Below are 21,009 nucleotides of genomic sequence, written 5' to 3' on the forward strand. Positions count from 1 at the left end.
AACAGCGCTAGCCACATAAGTGTCTTATGAGTATATCAATATAAAAGATCACAATGTAAATTTATTGAGTTAAAGTAAGTGCTATTGGCTGTATATTAGGACGCACCCACAATGTCTTACTAAAAAAGGCTTAATCGTATCATATTTACATAATCGTCCGGACATAAGTCCACAAGGGATCCAAACAATTCACCCTACCTCAAGGGATATTATAAGTCAGGACTCAAATATAAAGAGGTAATAATCCTCCAATATTCTCATATACCCTTAATTGCTAAGACCATAGTAAACATTTATCGTGATACTATCAACCAATAAACCATAAAGACAGGTGAGTGCCATCCATATATTTATTGAAACTTTTTGCAGAGTATTCATTTTGAAACAGGAAAATTGCAAAGGAACATCATTTTCCATGCAAGATGTATCTTTCCCTTCATAGATTGGGACATCTGAAAAAAATATAAAAAATTAAAAACAATTTTCCCACATACAATGAAAAGAGAAAATTTACCAAATTTTACAGGACTTGATTCGTTTTAAAATCTACATTTAATCCAAATGGTTTTAGTGTATTGAGTTTTACAATCCATTCTAATTCCCTCCTTTTAAGTAGTCGCACGCGATCTCCCCCTCTTCTCTGAGGAGGAATCATGTCAATGATACGAAATCGTAGTTGTTTTTCTGTGTGCGATTTCTCTACAAAGTGCTTGGAAACAGGCAAATCCATACGCCCCTTCCTTATGGTATGTCGGTGTTGATTGATACGAGTTTTAAAATCACAAGTTGTTTCACCGACATACCATAAGGAACAGGGGCACTGCAACAGGTACACAACAAATTCAGAATTGCAAGTCAAGAAATACTGTATTTTAAATTTTTCTTGAGTAATAGGATGAAGAAAACTTGATCCTTTAAGCATCAGGGAACAGTTGACGCATGATAGACATGGGAAACATCCTTTCCTATCTTGACCGGATATAGTTGTTTGACCGGACTTTCTAAGGGGTCCAATGTCAGATTTGACTATAGTGGAACCAATAGTGCGGTTACGTTTGTAAGAGAATATTGGAGGATTGGAGAATTCTGTCACATGTGGTAAACATTTGGACAACATTCCCCAATGTTTATATATAATTTTTGAAATTTTGTTACTCTCTTCGCAGAAAGACGTCACAAATGGTATACGTTTCAGTTCTTTTTTGGAGTGCTTTTTTTGAAGAAGGTCATCTCTTTTTAATAAATCCACTTTACTTTTTTGTATTTTTAAGAGGTTTTTTGGATAACCTCTATCTGAAAATTTTCTTAGGGTATTTTCCATAGATTCTTTTAAAGACTCCTCCCCACTCTCAATTCTTTTAACCCTAATTAGTTGACTCAAGGGGATCGACTCTTTTGTTTTTTTCGGATGTTGACTATTAAAGAGAAGTAGGTCATTTTTGTCAGTCATCTTAGAATACAGTTGAGTGGTCAATCTATTATTGTCAATTTTCACATTCACATCCAAAAATTGAATATCTGTATTTGAATGTACCAAGGTGAACTTGATTGTATCATCAACCGTATTTAAGTATTGATGGAACTCAATCAGTATATCCTCCGGGCCAGTCCAAATCAGAAAGATATCGTCTATGTATCTCCACCACGCAGCAACATAACTGAAGTGGGGAGACACATAGACGAAATCTTCCTCGAGGGTGCTCATGACAATATTAGCATAAGCTGGCGCCATATTAGCGCCCATGGCAACTCCTCGCAATTGAAAATAATAAACATCTCCAAACAAAAAGTAGTTCTTGGTCAATATTAATTCAAGCAGTTGTAAAACAAACATTTTAGTGCCCTCAGAATATTGGGTGTTCTGCAGCTTCCTACTGACTGCCTTCAAGCCTTTATTGTTTTCAATCGACGTATATAAGGATATTACGTCGAACGAAGCCAATATGACTTCACCCGTCACTTCAATCCCACCAATCTTTTCAAGGAAATCTGTGGTATCCCTCACAAAGGACTCTGTATGATTAGCGATTGGATTTAAGATCTTATCCAAAAAGATCCCAATGTGGGAAAGAATGGAATCGCAGCCTGAAACAATAGGCCTGCCCGGAGGGTGCACGAGAGACTTATGTATCTTAGGTAGTATGTACATCACAGGAGTGATGGGAAATTTAACTGTCAAAAAATCAAATATATCTTGGTCAATAATTTGCATATTCAGGGCACCATCCAAAATGGATTTAATGTCCCTCGCAATGTCAAATTTTGGGTCATGGGTAAGTCTCTCGTACACCTCCGGGTCAGCCAACTGTCTGTTAATCTCATCAATATAATCTTTCTTATTCATGATGACGACCGCGCCACCTTTATCTGCACTTTTGACGATTATTTCGTCATCATGCGCCAACTCATATAGAGCCTCCATTTCACCTGCTGTCATGTTTGGGTACAAAAATTGGTTAGTACATTCTTTTTTTAACTTTTCTATATCATGATTGACGGCCAAAATGAAGGCTTCAATAACAGGTGAATTATCTGGTGGGATAAAGTGACTAGTTTTCTTATATATATATATATACAGGTCCTTCTCAAAAAATTAGCATATAGTGTTAAATTTCATTATTTACCATAATATAATGATTACAATTAAACTTTCATATATTATAGATTCATTATCCACCAACTGAAATTTGTCAGGTCTTTTATTGTTTTAATACTGATGATTTTGGCATACAACTCCTGATAACCCAAAAAACCTGTCTCAATAAATTAGCATATCAAGAAAAGGTTCTCTAAACGACCTATTACCCTAATCTTCTGAATCAACTAATTAACTCTAAACACATGCAAAAGATACCTGAGGCTTTTATAAACTCCCTGCCTGGTTCATTACTCAAAACCCCCATCATGGGTAAGACTAGCGACCTGACAGATGTCAAGAAGGCCATCATTGACACCCTCAAGCAAGAGGGTAAGACCCAGAAAGAAATTTCTCAACAAATAGGCTGTTCCCAGAGTGCTGTATCAAGGCACCTCACTGGTAAGTCTGTTGGAAGGATACAATGTGGCAGAAAACGCTGTACAACGAGAAGAGGAGACCGGACCCTGAGGAAGATTGTGGAGAAGGACCGATTCCAGACCTTGGGGAACCTGAGGAAGCAGTGGACTGAGTCTGGTGTGGAAACATCCAGAGCCACCGTGCACAGGCGTGTGCAGGAAATGGGCTACAGGTGCCGCATTCCCCAGGTAAAGCCACTTTTGAGCTACAGAGAAGCAGCACTGGACTGTTGCTAAGTGGTCCCAAGTACTTTTTTCTGATGAAAGCAAATTTTGCATGTCATTCGGAAATCAAGGTGCCAGAGTCTGGAGGAAGACTGGGGAGAAGGAAATGCCAAAATGCCTGAAGTCCAGTGTCAAGTACCCACAGTCAGTGATGGTGTGGGGTGCCATGTCAGCTGCTGGTGTTGGTCCACTGTGTTTCATCAAGGGCAGGGTCAATGCAGCTAGCTATCAGGAGATTTTGGAGCACTTCATGCTTCCATCGGCTGAAATGCTTTATGGAGATGAAGATTTCATTTTTCAGCACGACCTGGCACCTGCTCACAGTGCCAAAACCACTGGTAAATGGTTTACTGACCATGGTATTACTGTGCTCAATTGGCCTGCCAACTCTCCTGACCTGAACCCCATAGAGAATCTGTGGGATATTGTGAAGAGAAAGTTGAGAGACGCAAGACCCAACACTCTGGATGAGCTTAAGGCCGCTATTGAAGCATCCTGGGCCTCCATAACATCTCAGCAGTGTCACAGGCTGATTGCCTCCATGCCACGCCGCATTGAAGCAGTCATTTCTGCCAAAGGATTCCCGACCAAGTATTGAGTGCATAACTGAACATTATTATTTGTTGGTTTTTTTGTTTGTTATTAAAAAACACTTTTATTTGATTGGATGGGTGAAATATGCTAATTTATTGAGACAGGTTTTTTGGGTTATCAGGAGTTGTATGCCAAAATCATCAGTATTAAAACAATAAAAGACCTGACAAATTTCAGTTGGTGGATAATGAATCTATAATATATGAAAGTTTAATTGTAATCATTACATTATGGTAAATAATGAAATTTAACACTATATGCTAATTTTTTGAGAAGGACCTGTATATATATATATACAGTACAGACCAAAATATTGGACACACCTCATTTAAAGATTTTTCTGTATTTTCATGACTATGAAAATTGTACATTCACACTGAAGGCATCAAAACTATGAATTATCACATATGGAATTATATACTTAACAAAAAAGTGTGAAACAACTGAAATTATGTCTTATATTCTAGGTTCTTCAAAGTAGCCACCTTTTGCTTTGATGACTGCATGGAACACTCTTGGCATGCTCTTGATGAGCTTCAAGAGGTAGTCACCGCACTTCACAGGTGTGCCCTGTCAGGTTTAATAAGTGGGATTTCTTGCCTTATAAATGGGGTTGGGACCATGAGTTGTGTTGTGCAGAAGTCTGGTGGATACACAGCTGATAGTCCTACTGAATAGAATTTGTATTATGGCAAGAAAAAGCAGCTAAGTAAAGAAAAATTAGTGGCCATCATTACTTTAAGAAATGAAGGTCAGTCTGTCCAAAAAATTGGGAAAACTTTGAAAGTGTTCCCAAGTGCACTGGCAAAAACCATCAAGCGCTACAAAGAAACTGGCTCACATGAGGACCGCCCTAGGAAAGGAAGACCAAGAGTCACCTCTGCTTCTGAGGATCAGTTTATCCGAGTCACCAGCCTCAGAAATCGCAGGTTAACAGCAGCTCAGATTAGAGAGCAGGTCAATGCCACACAGAGCTCTAGTAGCAGACACATCTCTACAACAACTGTTAAGAGGAGACTTTGTGCAGCAGGCCTTCATGGTAAAATAGCTGCTAGAAAACCACTGCTAAGGACAGGCAACAAGCAGAAGAGACGTGTTTGGACTAAATGACACAAGGAATGAACATTAGACCAGTGGAAATCTGTGCTTTGGTCTGATGAGTCCAAATTTGAGATCTTTGGTTACAACCACCGCGTCTTTGTGCGACACAGAAAAGGTGAACGGATGGACTCCACATGCCTGGTTCCCACCGTGAAGCATGGAGGAGGAGGTGTGATGGTGTGGGGGTGCTTTAATGGTGACACTGTTGGGGATTTATTCAAAATTGAAGGCATACTGAACCAGCATGGCTACCACAGCATCTTGCAGCGGCATGCGTTTAGTTGGACCATCATTTATTTTTTCAACAGGAAAATGACCCCAACACACCTGCAGGCTGTGTAAGAGCTATTTGACCAAGAAAGAGAGTGATGGGGTGCTTCGCCAGATGACCTGGCCTCCACAGTCACCAGACCTGAACCCAAGCGAGATGGTTTGGGGTGAGCTGGACCGCAGAGTGAAGGCAAAAGGGCCAACAAATTCTAAGCATCTCTGGGAACTCCTTCAAGATTGTTGGAAGACCATTCCCAGTGACTACCTCTTGAAGCTCATCAAGAGAATGCTAAGAGTGTGCAAAGCAGTCATCAAAGCAAAACGTGGCTACTTTGAAGAACCTAGAATATAAGACATAATTTCAGTTGTTTCATACTTTTTTGTTAAGTATATAATTCCACATGTGTTAATTCATAGTTTTGATGCCTTCAGAGTGAATGTACAATTTTCATAGTCATGAAAATACAGAAAAATCTTTAAATTTGAAGGTGTCCAAACTTTTGGTCTGTACTATATATATATATATATATGTATATATATATATATATATATATATATATATATATATATATATATATACATACACAGTACAGACCAATATATATATATATATATATATATATATATATATACCGTATATACTCGAGTATAAGCCGACCCGAGTATAAGCCGACCCCCCTAATTTTGCCACAAAAAACTGGGAAAACTTATTGACTCGAGTATAAGCCTAGGGTGGAAAATGCAGCAGTTACCGGTGAATTTCAAAAATAAAAATAGATGCTCCATACCGTTCATTATTGCCCCATAGCTGTGCCATATAGTGCTCTGCACCGTTCATTCTTGCCACATAACTGTGCCATATAGTGCTCTGCACCGTTCTTTCTTGCCCCATAGCTGTGCCATATAGTGCTCTGCACCGTTCATTCTTGCCCCATAACTGTGCCATATAATGCTCTGCACCGTTCTTTCTTGCCCCATAGCTGTGCCATATAGTGCTCTGCACCGTTTATTCTTGCCCCATAACTGAGCCATATAGTGCTCTGCACCGTTCATTTTTGCCCCATAACTGTGCCATATAGTGCTCCTCACCGTTCTTTCTTGCTCCATAGCTGTGCCATATAGTGCTCTGCACCATTCATTCTTGCCCCATAACTGCCATATAGTGCTCTGCACCGTTCTTTCTTGCCCCATAGCTGTGCCATATAGTGCTCTGCACCGTTCTTTCTTTCCCCATAGCTGTGCCATATAGTGCTCTGCACCGTTCTTTCTTTCCCCATAGCTGTGCCATATAGTGCTCTGCACCGTTCATTTTTGCCCCATAGATGCTCCATATATATCTGTGCCATTGCTGCTGCTGCAATAATAATAATAAAACAAGCCATACTCACCTCTCTTGATTGCAGCTCCCGGCGTCTCGTTCCGGCGTCTCGTCCCGGCGTCTCTCTGCACTGACTGATCAGGCAGAGGACGCCGCGCACACTATATGCGTCATCGCGCCCTCTGACCTGAACAGTCAGAGCGCAGAGACGCCAGGAAGACGGGGCGGCGCCGGGAAGATGGAGCGGCGCCCGGCGGCTGGAACGGGGACAGGTGAATATAATACTCACCTAGTCCTGGCGCTCCTGACGCTGCCTCTGCCTGTCACACTGTCCCCGGGTGCCGCAGCTCTTCCTGTCGGTCACTGGCACCGCTCAGAGGAATGAATATGTGGCTCCACCCCTATGGGAGTGGAGTCCATATTCATGAGTTTAATGAGCGGTCCCACGTGACCGCTGAAGAGGGGAAGAGCTGCAGCACCCGGAGACCGTGGGACGGGCAGGGGGAGCGCCAGGATCGCCGGGACTAGGTGAGTATGCCTCAGCGCGCTCTCCCCCTCACCCGCCAACCCTGCCACCCACCTTGACTCGAGTATAAGCCGAGAGGGGCGCTTTCAACCCAAAAATTTGGGCTGAAAATCTCGGCTTATACTCGAGTATATACGGTATATATATTGAAAGTGCTTCAAGAGGATAATAAAATTCGATGTAGATAAAGTGTAACCTTTTTTCCTCTTATTTTTGTGCATTCCTCCTACATATCACATTTATAGAGTGACAATGAGGAGTCCTTAAAACTAAGGGAAAAAAGTTGCACTTATGCCCTTTATCTACATTTAATTTTATTATTCTCTTGAAGCATTTTCATCATCAACTTATCAAAATGAGTGTTTTCTCCCGGCGCGCAAATAAAATTCAGGAGTCCTAGTCTCTCATTTATTATTCTGCACTTTTTTCAGAATTTTAATCTTGTTTTTACTGTTTTTGAAATCAATAAAAATTGAGTTTTATTATGATACAGTAGCACTGCTATTATTATCAAACGGTAATCTGGTATCTGGGTAATTGCTTTAAATATTTTGAATTGATAGCTGTAGCTTCTATAAGTTTAGTAAATTACAAAAAGGACAAAAGTTTTTTTTGTATAAAGTTTTTGAGTCTGTGTATTAGAATTAATTGAAAGGGGGATTTTCAAAATAATAGCAGTATGGAGTTTAATTAGTGAGGTCATTCATTCTGTGAAGAAACAAGTATGATTCCGGTGGCCCTTATTAAGGGTGAATTTAGGACATGTTGTACATGCATTTCTCCTTGAAAGCCTGAGAAATATGGGTCATTCAAGACATTGTTCAGAAGAACAGCATACTTTGATTAAAAAGTTGATTGGAGAGGGTAAAACTTATAAAGAAGTGCAGACAATGATTGGCTGTTCAGCTAAAATGATCCCAATGCTTTCCATTCTGCTAATGACCTGAGGTTAACATCCTCAATAATCAGAACCTCCCACTCTCGTCTTCAAAAATTTTCACGTGGTACGCCAATTCTTTGGAATGCGCTACCCAGGTTAATACGATATTAATTCCCACAGTTTTAAGCGTGTCCTAAAAATGCATTTGTTCAGACTGGCCTACCGCCTCAACGCATTAACCTAACAATCCCTGTGTGGCCCATTCAAAAAACTTAAAGCATAGTCAGGTTCCTCGCATCATGTTCTCAACACTTCATGCAGTTAATAGCCCTCTGTGTCTGTACTGTTACATATTTAAGCTGTTAACTGGTTCATGCAGCTTTACATGAACACCCGATCCTTACACTTTGGCTGGTCCGAACAAAGAAGCCAATTGTTACCATCCACCTCTCGTGTCTCCCCTTTTCCTCATAGTTTGCAAGCTTGCGAGCAGGGCCCTCATTCCTCCATGTATCTGTTTTGAACTGTGATTATTGTTATGCTGTCATGTCTATTGCCTGTACAAATCCCCTCTATTATTGTAAAGCGCTATGGAATATGTTGGCGCTATATAAATAAAATTATATTATTATTACTTAAAATGGAAAACCAAACCAGGGAGATGTGGAAGAAAACGGAAGACTACCATTCAAATGGATGGAAGAATAGCCAGAATGGCAAAGGCTCAGCCTATGATCAGCTCCAGGATGATCACAGACAGTCTCAAGTTACTTGTGAGTACTGTGACAGTTAGAAGACGCCTGCATGAGGCTAATCTCTTAGCAGGAAGTCCCCGCAAAGTCCCATTGTTATAAAAAAAAAAAAAGACATGTACTGAAGTGGATACAATTTGCCAAAGATCACATCAACTGGCCTAAAGAGAAAAGGAGAAGCATTTTGTGGACTGATAAAAGTAAAATTGTTCTTTTTGGATCTAAGGGCTGCAGACAGTTCGTCAGACGACCTCCAAACTCTTAATACAAGCCACAGTACAGTCTGAAGACAGCGAAGCCTGGCGGTGCAAGCATCGTGATATGGGCATGTGTCTCTTAAGCCCCCGTCTCACATAGCGAGATCGCTAGCGAGATCGCTGCTGAGTCGCAAGTTTTGTGACGCAACAGCAATCTCAGTAGCGATCTCGCTATGTGTGACACGTAGCAGCGATCAGGCCCCTGCTGTGAGATCGCTGGTCGTGTCGGAATGGCCTGGACCATTTTTTGATCGTTGAGGTCCCGCTGGGTAGCACACATCGCTGTGTTTGACACCTTACCAATGACCTCGTTGACAGGACGTCCCATTGAATCATCATGAAATAGCATCGTTCTACAGGTCGCTACAGGTCGCTACAGTTCGCCGCATCGCTGCTGCGTCGTTGGGGAGATCGCACTGTGTGACATCTCACCAGCGACCACATAGCGACGCAGCAACGATCCCTGACAGGTCGTATCGTTGTCGGGATCGCTTAAGCGTCGCTATGTGTGACGGGGCCTTTACTATGGTGCCGGACCTATTTACCGCATACCAGGGATCATGGGCCAGTTTGCATATATTAAAATACTTGAAGAGGTCATGTTGCCTTACGGTGAGGAATATATGCCCTTGAAATATGTGTTTCAACAAGACAACAAACCTAAACAGACCAGTAAACAAGCAAACTTTTCGTTCCAGTCCAACAAAATTGAGGTTATGGAGTGGCCAGCCCAATCCCCGGACCTTAGTCCGATTGAAGACTTGTGGAATGACATTAAAAATGCTGTTTCTGAGGCAAAGCCAGCAAATGCCAAAAATTGTGGGATGTAGTCCAAGCATCCTGGGCTGACAGGGGCCAGAAGTTGGTTGACTCTATGCAACATAGAAGCTGTTCTAAAAAACTATGGGTATACTACTAAATATTAGGTTAGTGATTCACAGGAATGCAAAATCCACAAAAAAAGTACATATTGTGAGTTTATAAAGACAAGTGCAGACTACTATTTTTTAGAATAGCCCAATGGTCATTTTTTGTTATTTTCTGTAAAGTATATACAAATTATATACATTTCTCTTCATGTTTTGATTTAGAAATCAGTGTGCAATGTTCCCAATGCATGGAAATGAAAAATAGTATAAAGATTTTGTGGTTAACTCATGTATTTGAACACACTGCTATTATTTTGAACACTACTGTATTCTGTATCTTCTCCCTTTCAATTTAATTCCATTACTTCTCGTGTTTCCATATGCAAATGAGAATAAGGATTATCCCTCTATACTGTGACATCCCTTCAGATATTTGTAGATAATTATTGAGTGTCCCATTAGCCTTCTTTTTTTGCAAGCAAAACATTCCCAGATTCTTTAACCCTGTTGATCAGAATTGGGTCCAAGATGATCCTCTTGTTCTCTCTTCTACCTTTTGAAAGATAAAACTGTCAGCCACGGAAAATAAGAATTTTCTGGACCCATTACTTTTGCCTTAGAGAGATTCCCAACAAATATCTGGATAGCTAAAATCTCCAAATGATCACTATGTTCTACTTTTTTTTAGAACAAAGACATCTGATGTAAAAAGAGTTAATCAATATCTTCTGTCTGTCCAGGTGGCCTACAGTAAACACCTACAATAGTGTCCTTTCTGTTCTTCTCTCCTTGTATTCTTTCCCAAACAGTTTCTACAGAGCTACCCTTCTCTGAAGCTTGGATCTCTGTGGAGATATATGAGTTCCTAACATACAATGTAACACCTTCTCCCCTCTTGTTAAGCCTGTTTCTAATAGATAAGTTGTGACCTTCAATGTTTGTATTCCAATCATGTGTATCATTCCACCAAGTTTCAGTGATGCCTATGACATCATATTTATTTTCCTGTGTTAACAACTCCAATTCTCCTTGTTTATTTCCCATGCTCTGTGCTTTTTTATAGACAGATTTTAAGTTGTAGTCTGTTTCTCTTGCTCCTCTATTTTCATTCAGAATTTGTTGTGTTTGTTCTTTATTTTCACTTCTTATAGCAGGGTTCTCAAAATAATTCATTAGCTGCATATTTTTTCCTTGCTGAATATTTCCCTCTCCTGATGAGTGTAGCAAGGCATCTACCAAATATGCGTTTTCTTGTTTTTGTAAGATGCAACCCATTTCTAGCAAGGAGCCCATCATAATGGTAGTTCACTCCATCATACAGGTAATTTCATGCTGCCTAATTTATTAGAACAATTTATGAACTTGAGCAAACCCCTTCTAGCTCTATCCACATCAGTGTCATGACAGCTCCTAATAAATCTTTATATACTAAATTCCTAGTTTATTTAATGGTAATAAGAGTACAGATTTCACTACTCTTTCCAAACAAAACGCAAACTGACTGATTTACTCACATATCCAAGCCCTTTCCACTTCCTGCCGCCTTCAACTTAAAATATTTCACAGATCCGTACATTCCTAAACCAAGAATCTGCAAAAACCCTAGTCCATGCCCTCATCATCTCTCGCCTCGACTACTGTAACCTCCTGCACTGTGGCCTCCCCTCTAACACTCTTGTACCCCTCCAATCTATTCTAAACTCTGCTGCCTGACTAATCCACCTGTCCCCCCGTTATTCCCCGGCCTCTCCCCTCTGTCAATCCCTTCACTGGCTCCCCATTACACAGAGACTCCAGTACAAAAGCCTAACCATGACATACAAAGCCATCCACAACCTGTCTCCTCCATACATCTGTGACCTCGTCTCCCGGTACTTTCCTGCACGCAACCTCCGATCCTCACAAGATCTCCTTCTCTACTCCCCTCTTAGCTCCTCTTCCCACAATCACATACAAGATTTCTTTCGCGCATCACCCCCTACTCTGGAACTCTCTACCACAACACATCAGACTCTCACCTACCATCAAAACCTTCAAAAAGAGCCTGAAGACCCACCTCTTCCGACAAGCCTACAACCTGCAGTACCCACCGATCGACCAAACCTCTGCACGACCAGCTGTATCCTCACCTACTGTATCCTCACCCATCCCTTGTAGATTGTGAGCCCTCGCGGGCAGGGTCCTCTCTCCTCCTGTACCAGTTGTGACTTGTATTGTTCAAGATTATTGTACTTGTTTTTATTATGTATACCCCTTATGTACAGCGCCATGGAATAAATGGCGCTATAATAATAAATAATAATAATTTAACCACGACTTGCAAACGTTCAGTGTAAACTTTATACATTTCTAAATTCAACTTGCAAAGAAGCTAAATATTCCTATTTTTATTTACTGCCTTTTAATAAAAACACAAATACCTTTTTCTGTTACATTAAAGATCTACATTTTTCGAGGCAGCATTCATTCGGATATGTAGGAAATATACTTTTCATATATCTATAGCTCAATCATTGCTACATATAAATTAATGCTAGCCAATTCTTTTGTAGTATTTGGAGGAGAAAGAAGACTTGGAGTTAAAATGTTCTACTCTGGCAAAGGACTGTGAGATGTATAAACACCGCATGAACACCGTTATGGTACAGTTAGAGGAAGTAGAGAAGGAACGGGATCAGGTAAATAAGTAAATGCGGTTATGTTCACACCTGCATTTGAGGCTGTACTGCAGATTCCATTATATGTGCTGGACAAATAGATTTCTGGACACCGTGATGGAAAACCAATGAGCACCGTTCTAGTCAATATGATTTTTCTCCTGAAATTGGTGTCCGTCATGTGATGAATCAGTTTCTGTCAGTGACCAAAACCAAACTACTGTGAGGGTTACATTAAGATTAGACACAACCATTTTGTACTGTGCCAGCCCTTCTAGAGAGCTTCTTTTGTCTGATGAACACCATACGGCAATTATCCCATTTCTGGATATCCACTGGGTACATTCCAGTTTCCCACCGATATTAGGAGATCACCAGACATTTCCTGTAGTCATTCTACGTAATCACCAACCATGAAGTGTAATTGCCCGAGGGGGCAACCAATGTCATGTCAAGTTCATTAACACATTTCTCAAAGCCATTTATCATATGACTGGCTCATCATATGTAAGGGAATAGGATCAAATACACTTGAAAAGCCAAAGTTAGGGTAGGGGCACACATTCAGGAATTGCCAACGCTTTGGACGCAGCACATGTCCGCTGCGTCCAAAGTAACATAGTAACATAGTAACATAGTTAGTAAGGCCGAAAAAAGACATTTGTCCATCCAGTTCAGCCTATATTCCGTCATAATAAATCCCCAGATCTACGTCCTTTTACAGAACCTAATAATTGTATGATGCAATATTGTTCTGCTCCAGGAAGACATCCAGGCCTCTCTTGAACCCCTCGACTGAGTTCGCCATCACCACCTCCTCAGGCAAGCAATTCCAGATTCTCACTGCCCTAACAGTAAAGAATCCTCTTCTATGTTGGTGGAAAAACCTTCTATCCTCCAGACGCAAAGAATGCCCCCTTGTGCCCGTCACCTTCCTTGGTATAAACAGATCCTCAGCGAGATATTTGTATTGTCCCCTTATATACTTATACATGGTTATTAGATCGCCCCTCAGTCGTCTTTTTTCTAGACTAAATAATCCTAATTTCGCTAATCTATCTGGGTATTGTAGTTCTCCCATCCCCTTTATTAATTTTGTTGCCCTCCTTTGTACTCTCTCTAGTTCCATTATATCCTTCCTGAGCACCGGTGCCCAAAACTGGACACAGTACTCCATGTGCGGTCTAACTAGGGATTTGTACAGAGGCAGTATAATGCTCTCATCATGTGTATCCAGACCTCTTTTAATGCACCCCATGATCCTGTTTGCCTTGGCAGCTGCTGCCTGGCACTGGCTGCTCCAGGTAAGTTTATCATTAACTAGGATCCCCAAGTCCTTCTCCCTGTCAGATTTACCCAGTGGTTTCCCGTTCAGTGTGTAATGGTGATATTGATTCCTTCTTCCCATGTGTATAACCTTACATTTATCATTGTTAAACCTCATCTGCCACCTTTCAGCCCAAGTTTCCAACTTATCCAGATCCATCTGTAGCAGAATACTATCTTCTCTTGTATTAACTGCTTTACATAGTTTTGTATCATCTGCAAATATCGATATTTTACTGTGTAAACCTTCTACCAGATCATTAATGAATATGTTGAAGAGAACAGGTCCCAATACTGACCCCTGCGGTACCCCACTGGTCACAGCGACCCAGTTAGAGACTATACCATTTATAACCACCCTCTGCTTTCTATCACTAAGCCAGTTACTAACCCATTTACACACATTTTCCCCCAGACCAAGCATTCTCATTTTGTGTACCAACCTCTTGTGCGGCACGGTATCAAACGCTTTGGAAAAATCGAGATATACCACGTCCAATGACTCACCGTGGTCCAGCCTATAGCTTACCTCTTCATAAAAATTGATTAGATTGGTTTGACAGGAGCGATTTCTCATAAACCCATGCTGATATGGAGTTAAACAGTTATTCTCATTGAGATAATCCAGAATAACATCCCTCAGAAACCCTTCAAATATTTTACCAACAATAGAGGTTAGACTTACTGGCCTATAATTTCCAGGTTCACTTTTAGAGCCCTTTTTGAATATTGGCACCACATTTGCTATGCGCCAGTCCTGCGGAACAGACCCTGTCGCTATAGAGTCCCTAAAAATAAGAAATAATGGTTTATCTATTACATTACTTAGTTCCCTTAGTACTCGTGGCTGTATGCCATCCGGACCCGGAGATTTATCTATTTTTTTTTATTGTTTCTTGGGATTTCACCTAGCATTTCATTTTCCACCGTGAATACCGTGGAGAAGAAGGTGTTTAATATGTTAGCTTTTTCCTCGTCATCTACAACCATTCTTTCCTCACTATTTTTTAAGGGGCCTACATTTTCAGTTTTTATTCTTTTACTATTGATATAGTTGAAGAACAGTTTGGGATTAGTTTTACTCTCCTTAGCAATGTGCTTCTCTGTTTCCTTTTTGGCAGCTTTAATTAGTTTTTTAGATAAAGTATTTTTCTCCCTATAGTTTTTTAGAGCTTCAATGGTGCCATCCTGCTTTAGTAGTGCAAATGCTTTCTTTTTACTGTTAATTGCCTGTCTTACTTCTTTGTTTAGCCACATTGGGTTTTTCCTATTTCTAGTCCTTTTATTCCCACAAGGTATAAACCGCTTACACTGCCTATTTAGGATGTTCTTAAACATTTCCCATTTATTATCTGTATTCTCATTTCTGAGGATATTGTCCCAGTCTACCAGATTAAGGGCATCTCTAAGCTGGTCAAACTTTGCCTTCCTAAAGTTCAGTGTTTTTGTGACTCCCTGACAAGTCCCCCTAGTGAAAGACAGGTGAAACTGTACAATATTGTGGTCGCTATTTCCTAGATGCCCAACCACCTGCAGATTTGTTATTCTGTCAGGTCTATTAGATAGTATTAGGTCTAAAAGTGCTGCTCCTCTGGTTGGATTCTGCACCAATTGTGAAAGATAATTTTTCTTGGTTATTAGCAGAAACCTGTTGCCTTTATGGGTTTCACAGGTTTCTGTTTCCCAGTTAATATCCGGGTAGTTAAAGTCCCCCATAACCAGGACCTCATTATGGGTTGCAGCTTCATCTATCTGCTTTAGAAGTAGACTTTCCATGCTTTCTGTTATATTTGGGGGTTTGTAACAGACCCCAATGAGAATTTTGTTACCATTTTTCCCTCCATGAATTTCAACCCATATGGACTCGACATCTTCATTCCCTTCGCTAATATCCTCCCTTAAAGTGGACTTTAGACAAGACTTTACATAGAGACAAACCCCTCCTCCTCTCCGATTTTTACGATCCTTTCTAAACAGACTGTAACCCTGTAAGTTAACTGCCCAGTCATAGCTTTCATCTAACCATGTCTCGGTTATTCCCACTATGTCAAAGTTACCTGTAGATATTTCTGCTTCTAGTTCTTCCATCTTGTTTGTCAGGCTTCTGGCGTTTGCGAGCATGCAGTTTAGAGGATTTTGTTTTGTTCCAATCTCCTCACTGTGGATTGTTTTAGAAATGTTCTTACCTCCCTTCTGAGTATGTTTTCCTGGGTCGTCTTTGTACGAGTCTAGTGTTTTTCTTCCCGTCCCCTCTTCTTCTAGTTTAACGCCCTCCTGATGAGTGTAGCGAGTGCTGCCGTCTATTGAATGCAGGTGATTCCGCATGTGTTCACTGAACAATGCAGAGTGAGCGCGTCCAATACATTGGATGGGTGAAATTTATCTTGTGGAGACTCGCGTCTCCGTAAGATAAATTGACATGCTGCAGTCTGGAAAGCCGCGCCGCATTTCCGTCTCCACGGGTGTTCTGCGGGCATCTCTGGATGCATAGTGGACATGGGATTTCTTGAAATCCCATCCACTATGCAGTAACATCTGGATGCTGTGGGTTGGACGCTGCACAAGTACACGGCATCAAACTCACAGCGTTTACTTATCGTGTGCACATACACTTCCTAGTACATGGGTAGTTTCATACATTTCCAAAAGCTTACAAAATCTACAATGTTGTATGAGGAAGGTGGCACAGATACAATGAACAGGTATTCAGACACGTAACATTAATGAAGGTGGATGAGTGCCTAATATTATAATTGCATACATATAGGGCTTTAATAGGTTGCTGGGCCCATGGTTACATGTAGTGCACCGTGCTCGCTTACAAGCCTATTGGTCAAGTCTATAATATTGGATCATTAATTCAAGATATTATATACGCTCCTCAACATTGAAATTGATGTGTTCCTGACTAGTCCCTCCTCTTCAACTCTGTGTGTATACAATATAGACAGGTGTGTGCCTCTCCAAATCAAGTCCTATCCGTTTAATTAAACACAGCTGGACTCCAATGAAGGAGTAGAACCATCTCAAGGAGGATCACAAGGAAATGGACAGCATGAGACTTAAATAGGAGTGTCTGAGCAAAGGATCTCAATACTTATGGCCATGTGATATTTCAGTTTTTCTTTTTTAATAAATATGCAAACATTTTTACATTTTTTTTTTTAGTCAAGATGGGATGCAGAGTGAAAAATGTAAAGGGGTCTGAATACTTTCCGTACCCACTCTATACTGTGGTTCATGTGCCAGTTTTTCTTTTTCAATGTTACACCACGAACAGGAAAGAAAACTGTTCTCCATAGTTAGTTAAAAGTCTTTCTTCACAGTAAAGTCTTTTATTAGCTTGGGATTTCCTTCTGCAAAATCCTAAAGTATTTTCACTTAGTGTTATTGCCTCATAGACATTGCATCCGGCTTCAGATAATTGTCACAGCTGCACTGTATTGCATTCGATAATAATAAACTCTTCCATTCCTACATTGTTTTTTTCCCTCTCTTTATAATAGGCATATCGTGCCCGTGATGAAGCCCAGACACAGTGCTCTCAATGCCTGATAGACAAAGACAAGTACCGAAAGCAGATCCGAGAACTGGAAGAGAAGAATGATGAACTTAGGATTGAGATGGTCAGAAAAGAGGCAAGAATTGTGAATCTGGAATGTAAACTAAGACGGGTACTAAAGGAAGGAGTTGCTTTGGACCAGGTGAATGTCTTTTCCAGAAAAAGCAGCAAAATATAAAAATAGTCTTTTTTGTTTTGTTAAAGGGAAACAGTAAGGATGATTTTACTACTAAAACTAGTTTAGTTATATGACTAAATATTTTAGTTTTGAACTTTGATTTTTTACTTAGGACACACAACATTCTTCCATTTGACCTTGAATTTCTCCTTTTTTTGTTTTGTTTTTTAATGGGAACCTGTTAGGATGATATCACTACTGAAACTACAGGTATTGCTGTACAAATTCTAGTATGACAACAAAAGTCATATCTGTTTTGTGGCAAGCTAATGTGCTAGAGTGGAGAAATTGCTCTAATGAGATGGAACATGTCTATGCCTGATGAAGAGACCTGGGTAGTCTCGAAAGCTTGCAATTTGTTACCATCTTTTCAGTTAGCTATTAAAAGGTATCAACCACTGAGGACTCTCAATTTTAAATATTCTTCTATCTACTGGCTAACACGGTACAAAGATATATATTCATTTTAATATAACACTCTGATTTCTCCATTAGAGTTTGCCCAGGAATCTACACATTGTCATGCCCCCAAGTTCAAAGACAAATGGTCAGGATGCAGAAGACTCATCAGATTCCATGGGATCTCCAGATGATAAATATTTCTTCAATGCCGAATCAAAGAAAAAGAGAAGGATGAACATAAAGGGAATTCCACAGGTATGTGCCATTCAGACTTAATATAACCATGTAGAAATACAAACAGTTAGAAAGCTGCACTGTACCAAAATAAAATGAGACATGGGCAGAAGAATCAGCATTTCTTTTCACGGCACCTCATATTCTTTATTGTTATTACCATATTCATCACAAAGACTGCTGCATATACATCACATAGAAAATACTGAGACTGCTGTATATACATCACATAGAGTGCACTGAGACTGCTGTATATACATCACATAGAGTGCACTGAGACTGCTATGAACATCACATAGGAGACACTGAGACTGCTGTCTACACGTCACATAGGAGCAGGGCCGGCTCCAGGTTTTCATTGGCCCTGGGCGAAAGAGTCCCAGTGGGCCCCTTTAACACATAGGATGTCAAAAGAATAAATATGAAAAATAGGGAAAATTATAAACTGTGTAACATGTAATCTCTTTAAGACAATAGCTTTATTATGAATATCATAAAAATACCAAATCCCGGTGAAACACAAAAAAAATATGAAAAAAAGAGATCTAATTGTGCACCTATCCTGACAAATAGCCCTACACTTAGCTGCTATCCCTTCCTAACAGTGGAGGTTGGCACCCTGATAGAACGATTTGGCGCCCCCACTCAGCGGCGGCTGACCCCAGCTTACCCTGTTAAATGTCTAACAAGCTATAGGTGGGAAAACAATGAGCTAATGAAAGAAATGAAGGAAAGTATAAGGTAATAGGCTAAAGTGCAAAAAAATACAAATAAATCAATAGATAACTCCCATATATAGAGTCCTGAACGCCCTCCCCTTAGTGAAATCTTAGGGGGGGCACATGATAGCACGGCCACCAGGTTATTTTATGTATGTGTTTTTATGAACAGTTTTGGATCCCTTCAAGGGTTAATTTTATTGCCCTGGTAAGCTGTGCCATGCATGAGCAGGTTTGTTGCTGGGCAAATTTGTGTTTATGCCAGATGTGCTTCCCGCAATTTTTATGGACTTTCATTGGTGGATGACCCTGAGTGGGGGGGGGGTCATTTTCCTATAAATCAGCTGTTTTGGGTGCGCTCAGCACAGTTACCTCAAGAAACTTTTGAAGATAAGAAGATACAAGAGGACAGAGGATGGAGGAGCTGTTACAGCAGCTGCTCCGAAGGGCAGAGGATGAGGGCGGAGTAGAGTGGCTGCAGAGCTGTTTAGCTGATAATCCGGCTATAAAACCTACCTCCTCCCTGGAGGCTTTATCAGCTCCTGCGCCGCAATCTCCGCTCTGTCCTCCAGTCCCTTGTGAGCTGCTACCTCCGCCGCCTCCTTGCCGCAGCTCAACCAGGAGTCGCCGACCCAGGAACTCCTATTCACCGCCGACGGCATCGAGAGCTCCTGACCGGACGCCGGAGCCACGCAGAGGAAGTAGAAGGTCCGCTCACCGGAAGTCCCGCAGCCCATCGCGGGAGCCCGGGGAAGCTTGTCGCATCCGGCCGGCGCCGTCGATACCTCCTGCCGGAACCTCCGCTAGGTGTCGCTCTCCATTTTCGGTGGCACCGGGTGCGGATCATCCTGCGCAAGGCTCATCTAGCCACCGCGGCCATAAAAGAGCTGCTGTGGCCCAGGGAGCTCCAGCGACAGCCTGCCGACAGTCTAGGAGTTCGCGTCCAACCGAGGTGAGCGCAGCTGCCGCTGCAGCAGCATCCTGGAGGTCGGGGTCTCCGGCCTCTGAATATGATGTCGACTACAGCCCGCATTCACGTCACCGGTCACCAGCTCATGGGGTCCCGAATGCCGAAGTCTCCATGGAGCATGAGGTCGTCCAGCAAGAAATGGGTGAGGTTATTACTGTCCCCCCGTCTGTCTCTTCCTCAAACTTTAAGACTTTTATCAGAGATGTTATCTTAGAATGCTTTTCTAGCAGTTCGCTCACTTCAATGCCTAACCTTGCTTCTTGCAACGATCCTGCCTCAGGGAGTGTTGTTATGAAGCCCGGTTTACCTGAGGTGCTGCTGAAGGAGTCACTGACATGTGATGTATCCCCTCTGGGATTTCATCTGAGTCCCTCCGTGAAAGAACAAATTTGGAAAAGAGATTATGTTGACATTTTCTCCTTGTTACCTTCTGTTAAGGAACAGCAGCATAGATTTGACAAAAAGGAGGAGTCTGAGGAAAAGAAAAAGGTTGTTAACAGTAAATCATTTAACAATTGGCTCCAAGCGTTTTCCATCTATGCTGCTGTTTTAGGGGAAAAACATCCCAATGTGTGTTCAGGCCTTTTCCAACACCTAGATGCAATTTTGGAAGCTTATAGGAATTTTGGAGGGATGGCATGGCTGCAGTACGATGAATCTTTTAGGCAAAAATTAGCTATGTATCCTAATTTAGCTTGGGGTAAGAAAGATATTGGTCTTTGGATAAATTTAATGTTGCCTCAGAGAGTCACAACATCTCGGCAGAATGTGAATGCCCCTCTCAAGAAAGGTTTCTGCTTTGCTTTTAATGAAGGTAACTGTAAGTGGGCTCTTAATTGCCGCTTTCGGCATGAATGTTCCTTTTGTGGGGGCAGTCACCCAATGTCGAAATGTTACAGAAAACAATTTCAGTCTGGACAACAGGGGGCTATTAAGGAGCCAATGGCAAAAAGCGCAGACTCCAGTGAAGCTCCAAAACATGGTCCCATGGCTAGAGGCTTTTCCAAATCAGGAGATTAGTTCTCTGCTATTTCAAGGGTTTAGTGAGGGATTTTTTGTTCCTCAATTTAAAGGTGAGGGGTGTCAATTGGTTCGTAATTTGCCCTCTGCAGCAG

General features: G+C 41.2%; 1 protein-coding gene across 1 annotated transcript in view; it reads left to right on the top strand.

Moving 5' to 3' along the window:
* The window catches only part of CARD11 (caspase recruitment domain family member 11), a 214,293-nt gene that overhangs the window by 105,278 nt on the left and 88,006 nt on the right, over positions 1–21,009 (top strand). Inside the window, exons 7-9 of the mRNA XM_069733924.1 lie at positions 12,399–12,524; positions 17,336–17,533; positions 18,065–18,226. Of these exons, the coding sequence (XP_069590025.1) occupies positions 12,399–12,524; positions 17,336–17,533; positions 18,065–18,226 (486 nt within the window). The remainder of the gene's footprint in view (positions 1–12,398; positions 12,525–17,335; positions 17,534–18,064; positions 18,227–21,009) is intronic.

This window comes from Ranitomeya imitator, chromosome 7 (assembly GCF_032444005.1).
Source record: "Ranitomeya imitator isolate aRanImi1 chromosome 7, aRanImi1.pri, whole genome shotgun sequence".
Classification (NCBI taxonomy): Eukaryota; Metazoa; Chordata; class Amphibia; order Anura; family Dendrobatidae; genus Ranitomeya; species Ranitomeya imitator.